This window comes from Erpetoichthys calabaricus, chromosome 4 (genome assembly GCF_900747795.2).
Source record: "Erpetoichthys calabaricus chromosome 4, fErpCal1.3, whole genome shotgun sequence".
Classification (NCBI taxonomy): Eukaryota; Metazoa; Chordata; class Cladistia; order Polypteriformes; family Polypteridae; genus Erpetoichthys; species Erpetoichthys calabaricus.
In genome coordinates this window covers 45,119,292-45,128,993 of record NC_041397.2, presented here as the reverse complement: position 1 = coordinate 45,128,993, position 9,702 = coordinate 45,119,292, and the positions used below count along the sequence as shown (strand labels likewise).

The following is a 9,702-nucleotide window of genomic DNA, read 5'->3' as shown; positions in this document are numbered from 1 at the left end:
TCTCCAACTCATCATAAAACCTCTTTAGTAATAAAGAGTAAAAATTTAAAATTTTCATCTGGAAGCATAAAGTAATATCTTAAATCAAAATGATTTTTTTCTATATATAGTAAACCATTTTAAAATTACAGCTTTACTTACATATTTCACAGATTATTTAAGTAAATGGCAGCATGCTTGATTAAATATAATACTGTCCACATCACCAGTGCCATATCATTTTTGCATTCTGCGTTCACTGTTTTTCACTATTGTTTAGCTGCATTTGTGTTCTGCACTGCCTCAGCACGTTATCAGTGTCTCCTTGAGCATCTTTTGTGTCCTTTCCTTATTTACAATTCAGTGTCTCTTGGGCAAGTAGCTTATTTGCAAAGCAAAGTTAGTGCTTAAATTTGAATAAAATAACTGTCAGTACACCCTGTTGTGTCGTTTTGTTCAGTGAAAGGGGCTGGTGGGTTGATAGACATCTGAGCTTGCACTGATATATACATAAACTATTTCAAATAGGGGGTTGGAAGGAGTAGGGGTGGTGTCCCTTTGAGTTTTAAGCATACACTTATATAAATAAAGTGAGCAGTGGAGTCTCCATTGGAAATGGAAAAGCTTGCCCAAAATGAAATGTTCATTATGAAAAATGCCAGTAAGCATCAGCACATGAACATTGCTGATACTCCAGTACTCTCTAATTCAAGCACTATAGAAAATGATATGAAAATATTGTCAATGGTGACATTTCTCACTTTGCTTGTGAAAGGTTCAAGAGTCACATCAACAGTAACATTGTATTTCCCTGGCAATCAAAAGTGATCTTTCTTCAAATAGGTAATATTATCTAGTGTATGCATACTTGTTGCTTACATTAACAGCTATCCAAAATTTGATTCTAGGCTTGTCTGGTTCATTTAATCTTCACTCTGTGAAAGAGCATCAACAATTTAACAACTGCTCATCCACAGGTATGCCTGCACTTACTTATAACACATGATGCAATTCTGAACAAACTATACTAAGTGTCAGGGAACAGCAAAGCTGACAGTATATTAAGTGCACAGCCAGCATTGGTTTTATGCAGGTAAAGGAGAACACGCGAGATGGCACATTGTAGATGGAGCAATCCAAGAGTGAATGCAGCTCACTTTCAAATTCTTCACAGAAATGTTAGACCTGGCAAGGTATGCAAATATAAGGGGGGAAAAAATCTGCCATCAGATCATGCATCTGATTAAATATGTGCAAGTGTGTGTGTAATTCAAAATGTGCGCCAACATACCAATATAGTTATACTCAAATCATATTTTTTCTACTAAAAGGCGCTTCATTAATTGTCAAGTACAATGTTGCATCTATCCTTCCATTTTCACTGCAGGTGAACACTGAGGGAAACAGTTCACATCAAATTGAGGCTGGTTGTGTACTTTGTTTTACAAGTTGTATGAAAACATTACAGTACATGGGGGTTGTCACAGCTACCCACCTCTAAAAGATGGTGGGAATCTGCTTAACCAAACAACACCATGTTTGCAACAGTTTGAATGAATATGCAACAGCATTTTTGCAATACACAATATCAATCTATGCAAAGAATAAAAAGGTATCTTTGCATTAAACTTTTAGAAATAAATTTACCCATTCAAAAAACACATTCCAATTCAATGTGTGATAAGCATACCATAATTCAACAAAAAAAGTTGAATTATTTACATATGTCTCATCTAAAAATGGTCTAAAATACAGCCAGAGTAGGGTAGTCTGTTATATAGTTTTCTATTTTTGGGGGGCGTGGAACACTTGGTTAAATTATGCCCATGATTGCTAGGAAACTATAGTGCTCATCCTATTGGCAGACTGTTAGGCTGAGAAGCTACTTGCAACCCTAAACCTCTAGTCAGTTTTAGTTTCAACTTTTGCTTCTCAAAAACTGGTATTTCTAGGTAGATCTTATGCACCTCCCTGGTCTTGACACCAGAAACTTCTGATCACTTCAGTGACTTTAGCCACAGAGGTACACCCAAACCCAACTAATCCTTTTGGCACTGAATCCTCTGTGGAGGGCATCTCCAGTGGGTTTAAGAGTTAGACGTGTGAATTATAATTAAACCCATTAAAGGCATAGGCAAATATTTTTTTTTGATTTGCCTACTAACCAGTAGTTTCTCTGTTCATATCAATATGTTTTGAGAAATATTTAATAACAGAAGCCCTTTGATTTTTCTGGATGTTTATGCATGTATGAAACAACCATAATTCTGTTCACTTTGAGATTTTTTCCATGTATATGTACCAACCACAAGTCTGTTTACTTTATTTTGTTGTGTTTATTTACTAAGTGCAAATCTGTTCACTTTGGGATGTTTTCGTGTATATGTAGCAACTGCAGCTGTATTGAGGTCTGGATTTTAGTACATATGTAGCCACAGCTTTTCTTAATTGATTTTGTTGATATTGTCAATATATCTAGTATGGCGTGTGCGTTTTCCTGTTTTATTAATATAATTTTGGTCACATCAGATAAGCAAGAGGATGTAATTGATTGTGATGTTTGGTGTAGCCAGTTTTCAGTCTGAACAAGATCAATAGTAGTAATAGGTTTGTAAACATCAAAGTGGCCTCTGCAAAAATCTCCTGTGTAGCACTATTTTTTAACTGGCCAATTGTTTACCCCAAATTTAGCAAATAATACACTATTTCTATAAATGTCAAATACTGTACACTTGTACAAATATCTGTGTGGGGAACAGCCCAGACACAGACAGGTAGACATGATGGTATCACCACACACACGTTTATTATACATTCTATTTACAGTTCAAGTGCACAATCCCAGTGCCTCAGCACCAAACACTCCTTTAAGTCCTTGGCTACACTCACAATGCCTTTTTAGTCTCTGGTCCGCCTCCACTCCTCTCCACCAAGCTTCGTCTTCTTCCTCCCGACTCTTGCCCCTGACTGGAGGGAGGCGGCCCCTTTTATTCACCCCGGAAGGACTCCAGGTGCATCCTGAGGGCTTCTGTAGCCACACTCCTGTGTGGCGGAAGCTCTGTCGGAGTATCCGGAAGTCCTCTGGGTGTCCCCAATACTCTTCCCCCTAGCACTTCCGGGTGTGGCGGAAGTACTGAGGTCCAGGGCTCCCAAGGCATCGGGGCGCCCCCTCGTGTCCTGGAGGAGGCACAAGCCCTCCTCCGCTCCTCCTGGGCATCCCGGCCAGGCATGAACCCCCGCCGGGTACCACATCTGATACAGCTAACAATTTGCAAGTGTTAGCGTAGGTTGAGGGAATTTGCATATCATTGATATACATAATACACCATCATTGTAATTGTTGCCATTTGTCTTATATGAGAAAACTTGGATCGCTCCCATTATCTTACTACAAATTAGGAAATTTGATGCAGAATTTCCAAACCTAATACAACTGTACAGTTTTTACACAATAGTAGACAATCAAATATACAAATTCCATCTACCTTTACATGTATTATCTGGTTTGGAATTGGTACATGTTTTTCAGAAGAGATTCAATTTTAATTTATCAAAACCAATATAAAACTTCAAATAGGCATTGTGTATGCAAACAACAGTTTTTTTAGTAGAACTCTCCTTCTTCATTCCACTCCACAGCTTTGTCAGCATGGCGCATGTCAATGCCCTATTTTTCCTTTCTATGATACCCTCTTCTACACTCATCATTCCACCCTATTTCTCAGTGGTGCTGTTCATCTACAGAGACCTTCATTTGCATTCACCAGCACTCCTCAAACAGGCCGCTGAGTGACTGCTGCTCTTGCTCTTCGGATTTCTGTAAGCAGTGCAGGGACATAAGAATAGTGAACTTGGTACAGTATTATGGTGGAGAAATCAGCTAATTTTCTTTTTTCCATGTCACCAAATTTCAATTGAATCTGTCAAAGCATTTTTGAGATTTTCGGGTATTTCATTTTTCTATTGTAGGGGTTTTTTTACCCCTGAATATTGATACAGTATATCCAAATGTTCTTACTTAGCAGATGCTTACTGGCCTAGATGTACCATCCTGCCAAAGTTCAGTCTTTTTATCTAAACAGGAAATAGTGTTTTTGTTGAGGAGTGAGTAAGTCAATTTGTCAGAGTTGCATTAAATATATGTGTGTATATATATATATATATATATATATATATATATATATATATATATATATATATATATATATATATATAGTCACATACGCATGCTTTGGGAGCCTGACCCGACGAGCTGAACAACGTAGTATAACGTGCCAAGGGGCGGGGTTCTAACCTCTCTTTCTTTATTCCCACAGAAAGACCGAAGCAATGTCGCCTTGAATTCACCCAGACTCCCTAACCACACACTATCACTTCCGCATTCCTTTCTTCCCTCTGGTCCACTTCTGATAATGTCATGACTCCCATCCACCATCTCGGTTCCTTCCCAGCAGTCCATCTGCCTGTTTCCGGTCCCACCCCATAAATTGTTCCCTTACGCAATGTTTTGCCATCTGTTGTAAAGCTTGTATAGCCATCATTGACCTACTGATCCTACAGTATATGGGGCCAGAAAACCCCAAACCTTTATGATTGTGTTGTCTTTTTCTTACAATATATATATTTAGAGAGGTGAACCTAGACAATATATACTGTATGTATGATGGGCTGTGCTTGAACTAAGAAAAAGAACATACGGATTAGTGACCTCTAACTCATTTGTGCAAATAAGAAGGCTGAGCTCCTAATTGCACCAGCCAATCCTTCAATTCCATATAATATCTCCATAAAGTTTGGCTCATTATAATTAGCACCTAACATGTCCGTAACACAACCTTAGAGTGCTTACCTTTGCTGATCACACTGGGATATTGGGGCACTGTCCAGTTCATGCAGATTCACTCTGACAGAGTACAGCATGTCAGCTTCTTGTCCAGATACTGGCCATGTTAAACCTTGACTATTGAAATACTTTACTAGCATGTACTATCAAACAACTGCTGTTGCTCCAAAATGCTGTGGCACATCTCATTTTCAGACAGCTGAGATAGTCACTGTCCTTCTCATTTGACTGCACTTCATCCCACTAGCAGCCCACATCAAGTACAAGTCATTGATACTCACCTATAGTGCAGTCAATGGTTTAGCAACTACTTATTTAGAGGCTGTCATTAAGTCCTAGACTCTTCTGGCCCACTCAGGCATGCTAATGAATGGCATCTGGTGATTTCAATCCAAAATCCCGTGCTGTTGGGATGAGCTGCCAGCATTCATCTGAAGAGACCACTCCATTGCGTGTTTATATTTGAAGTCTTTTCTATTTACTAAATGTCTTTCCAACTGCTAATGATTTTACTGAGATATACTTACTGTATGTAGATAAAGTAAAGATTAACTAGTGTTGCCCTTTACTTTGTTCATTTTTTATTTATTTATTTATAAGGTCTACTGCACTTTTCACTTATTTTGGTCAATTTGTGTAACTTAGTCTTGTAATACTTGCTTCAGAACAGAATCCTAATTGATATTGACTTGATTATGTTAACCACATATGTAAGTCACTTTGAATTAAAACATCTTCTAAATGAATACATGTAAATGTAAAAGTAATAATAATGCAGATTGAATGGAAAGCTATTCAAATAAGTACAGGTCACATTTCAATTTATTGCACCCTCATTCCATTGCATTTACATAAACAAGTACTATTAACTACAGAGTGACTATGTTTTTATACCAAACTCTTTGTGAAGTCTCAATGAGGGTATATGATCATATTTTAAATATTATTATACTTGATTAAGAAATACTGTTGACAAAAATTGAGTGTACTGGGCCATAAGATTAATTTGGTAATAAAGGCAGAGTAAAGATTGTGATAGACGGCTCAACCCAGCCGAAAACCCCAGGACGCTAGATGGCGACTTCCCTGCAGCTTAGCGGTGCCCCAGATTCCCACAGGGCACTATGGAAGATGGAGTTCGGCTTCACAGCCCTGTTGGGTACCGTGGGTGCTGCCAGGTTAACATGGGGATTTCAATTTCCAATATAGCCAGAAAATACTCCCAAGTCAAGGGGACGGAAGGACAGAAGTACTTCCGGGCTGAAGAAAAATGTGATCCTCCATCTGACCCGGAAGTGCAGACAAGTCACGTGAACAGAAGAGGAGAAGCACTTCTGGGCCAAGAACTATATAAAGGACTATGGGAGACCCAGCAAGAGAGAGCCAGAGTTGGGAGGGAGTGTGACAGAGCTGCTGGGAGGAGAGGAGGATCATTGTTGTGTTTATTCATTGTGTGCTTATTGGGGCTGTGGTGCTTTGGAGGCACTATTAAAGAAGAAAATTAAAATACTTCTTAGTGCTTTTAAACCTGTGTCTGCATCTGTCTGTTGGGTTTCACAGGGCAACAGCGCCCTCAAGCATCCACGCACTTACAAGATTCAATTAAGAAAATCACAGGCTGAATAACATGCAAGGTCTCACATGGAATATTACATAAACTCAAACAAGGAGGTAAAAAAAATAAAACCCCAAAATAACAACAAAGCTATGGAAGGTGAGTTATTTTTTTGAGATGTAGGGTTCACCAATTAAAAATAATGGTGTATTCAAGTAAGAGATATCACAAATCATTTATTATAGAAAATGTAACTATATTGTGCAATAATCAAATGTTTCAATTATGTTTACATTTCTGTATGTAATTCACTGCCATTACTAAGTACTACAATTGAACTGGAAATCTGTGTTAGGACAAATAATATTTATAATCACTCTTCTCCATTACAACATGAGATGCAAAAAAAAGTATGTCATTACTTTCTATACCCAGAGACCTTGGCTGACTGGAACTAAGATGCATGTAAACACCAAGGCATCCCTAGATATTACAAACTAGGGTGACTGCTGCTAATTACTCTTACTGTTTGTCTATAAAACCCTGGACATTCTGTTCCATGATATTATTTGGCACCTGAAGTCAAACAGTCTGATGGATCTTTTGCTTTGGGCATTTTCAACAAAGGTAAATGTTTACTTAATAATTGCCTATGAAATTAATTTAAAGTTTAATGTAGTGAACTAGACACTTTTTTCATTTATGTAAATAATATAATTCCATTTTTTACTTGTACCAAATTCTTTTGATAACGTTATTTAAAAAAAAAGATATATTGTCACTTGCATGCAGGATCAGTGGCCAGTCATTGGATTCAGCTTATTCTCCGTGTTTATTTACATTTTCTGCTACTCCACTTTCCTCTAACATGCTATGTACACTTGACACTGACTGACCACTCTAAATTTTCCTCAGTATTATTGACTATGAAAATGAATGATTATTAAATATTATTCTGTGATAAGTGCCTTAGTCTGCTCTGCCAAGCAATGGTAGCCCATCTAAGGATGATTTTCATTAGCGGCATAGGCTTCATGCAATAACCGTATAAAATAATTGCAAAAACATCTGTGGATCAAAAAATTTGGAAATGATTAATTTCACTTAACAATGCTATTTCAATTTATTTTAAGTCTACATACTGTAAACTGACAGAATATGGTGATGTTTTATTTTTGGTAATAAATTGTTTACTAGTGCATTTTTGGTAACATTGGGATAATTATTTCATCTTTTTGTAATGAATTAGTTTAATTATTGTTCCGATACTTTACTGACTCAGTCCAATTTTAATCTTACCATGATAGGATTGGTAACAAGTCAGAAAGGAACACAGGGTGGGTTGCCTGTCTTTAAAGAAATAAAAAATTGAAAGATATAACCAAACTAAGCAGAAAAAAGTTATTGTACTTTCTGAGTTTTATTGTTGATTTTCTTGATTACTTTGGGTTTAACTGTCTTGTTTTTTTCCCCTCAAATTCTTAGATTGCTTCCTGGAACATCAATGGAAAATGCATCATATGAAACACTTTTCATACTCACTCCTTTCCAAGACATGGGGAACAATAAAGATATATACTTTTGGCTTTCTTTGATATGCTATATTTTAATAATCGTTTTTAATTCAGCATTAATTGTATTCATATGTCTAGAAAAAACGCTTCATGAACCTATGTATATTTTCCTTTCTAATTTGTTGTTTAGTGCATTAATTGGATCCACAAGCTTTTTTATTAAATTCATGATTGATCTGCGAACGAGTATTCCAGTGGTTTCTCGTTCAGTTTGTTTTTTTCAGATTTTTTTGACATACACTTATGTCTTTGGGGAAATAACAATTCTAACTGTAATGGCATATGACAGGTATATAGCAATAAACTGGCCATTACAATATATGACAATAATTTCAGTCACAAAAATAAAAAAGCTAATTTTTCTTGCTTGGGCTTATCCTTCTTTTATGGTAACAGTTGGTATATTGTTAACTGTACGTCTCTCTTTATGTGGTAATCAGATCAATTGGTTGTACTGTAACTACTGGGAAATCGTAAAGTTATCTTGTCTAGAAACTATTACTAGCAATGTTTATACATTTGTATTTTTCTTTACATTTCTTATTCCATTTTCATTTATTATCTATTCCTACATTAAAATTCTTATTTTGTGCTGGAACAATTCCAGTTCTCATAAAAAGAAAGCTTTTCAAACTTGTCTCCCACATTTAATAACATTAATTTTACTTTTAAGTTCAATATTTTTTGAGATAATAGACAGCAGGTTTAATTCAAAGAGAGCAACAAGCAGCATTTCTGCTGTTGCCTCTTTAGAAAAAATAGTGCTTCCTCCTCTTTTAAATCCATTAATATATGGTATCATTTTACCTGGGATACGCAATCGAATCATTTTTATATTTTTATGCAAAACAAACAAACAACATATTAGCATTCATGCTGCTTGTTAGGATCTTATTTTCTACATTAAGAGAAATAATTTAGTAGTACAGCCTGTTGAGATAATGAGAGCAGAATTTACAGTACCTGTTAATTATTATTCTGATGCTGTAAATGTTCTTTTAAGTGCCCTATATAATAAATGTGATTTCAGTAAATGTCAATTGTAAAGCTGTCATTATTACAATTTCTTTAAACTTAACACTGTCTTAGTAAATGGTTGAAGGTGCATAGCCAGTCTTGGAGTAAAAAAGAGTAAAAATGTAAAAATGATCTCAGATAAAAACACATAAAGCCGGCTGTTGTTCAAGAAGGAACCACAGACATTAGAAACACTATGGGGTAGTGCCACATTTCAGCAAGCTTCATTTCCAGTTTCTTAATAGGTGCACAGAAACACATCCAGGTAAAAGGGAGAAACAGAAATGGTGTCTTTTTCACTCATTCATTTTCCACCAATATTCTGAAACTAGGTTGCGGGACAACAGCCTTAGCAGTGAGGTTCATACATCCCTTTCTTCAGCCACACTTGTTAACTCATGCTGTGGGACAGAGATGGGCCTAGAGGTATTTTCACCTGAGGCAAGTGGATAAATTTGCGCCCCTATGTATATAGTTTTTTATTACTAATAAGAATTAAATAAAAATACTTACTAGGGCGATATCATACGAGGAAACGAGTATGTCGAGCGAGAGCGTCTGATGCAAATCGTTGGTTTGCTTAAGGTATTTGACAAACATTGCAACATACATTTGACTTTTTTTTTTATTTTGCAATTTATTAGTTTTCATTTTTCATCAATTTGGCGCCCTTTCCCATTGTTCACCAGAGGCAAGTGCCTCGTTTGCCTCACCTTTGTCCCGGCCCTGCTGTG

The 9,702-nt window shown here is 36.5% G+C and overlaps 1 protein-coding gene across 1 annotated transcript; it reads left to right on the top strand.

Moving 5' to 3' along the window:
- Nucleotides 1-6,952: 6,952 nt before the first annotated feature.
- On the top strand, nucleotides 6,953-9,067 carry LOC127527514 (olfactory receptor 1-like). Its single transcript, XM_051926561.1, has 2 exons — nucleotides 6,953-7,004; nucleotides 7,863-9,067. The coding sequence occupies exon 2, from the start codon at nucleotides 7,882-7,884 to the stop codon at nucleotides 8,836-8,838; it is 957 nt and encodes a 318-aa protein (XP_051782521.1). The 5' UTR covers nucleotides 6,953-7,004; nucleotides 7,863-7,881; the 3' UTR covers nucleotides 8,839-9,067.
- The last annotated feature ends 635 nt before the right edge of the window (nucleotides 9,068-9,702 follow it).

What these genes read in the sequence shown, in the direction of transcription:
- LOC127527514 (XM_051926561.1), top strand. Translation starts at nt 7,882, where the DNA reads ATGGAAAATGCATCATATGAAACACTTTTCATACTCACTCCTTTCCAA.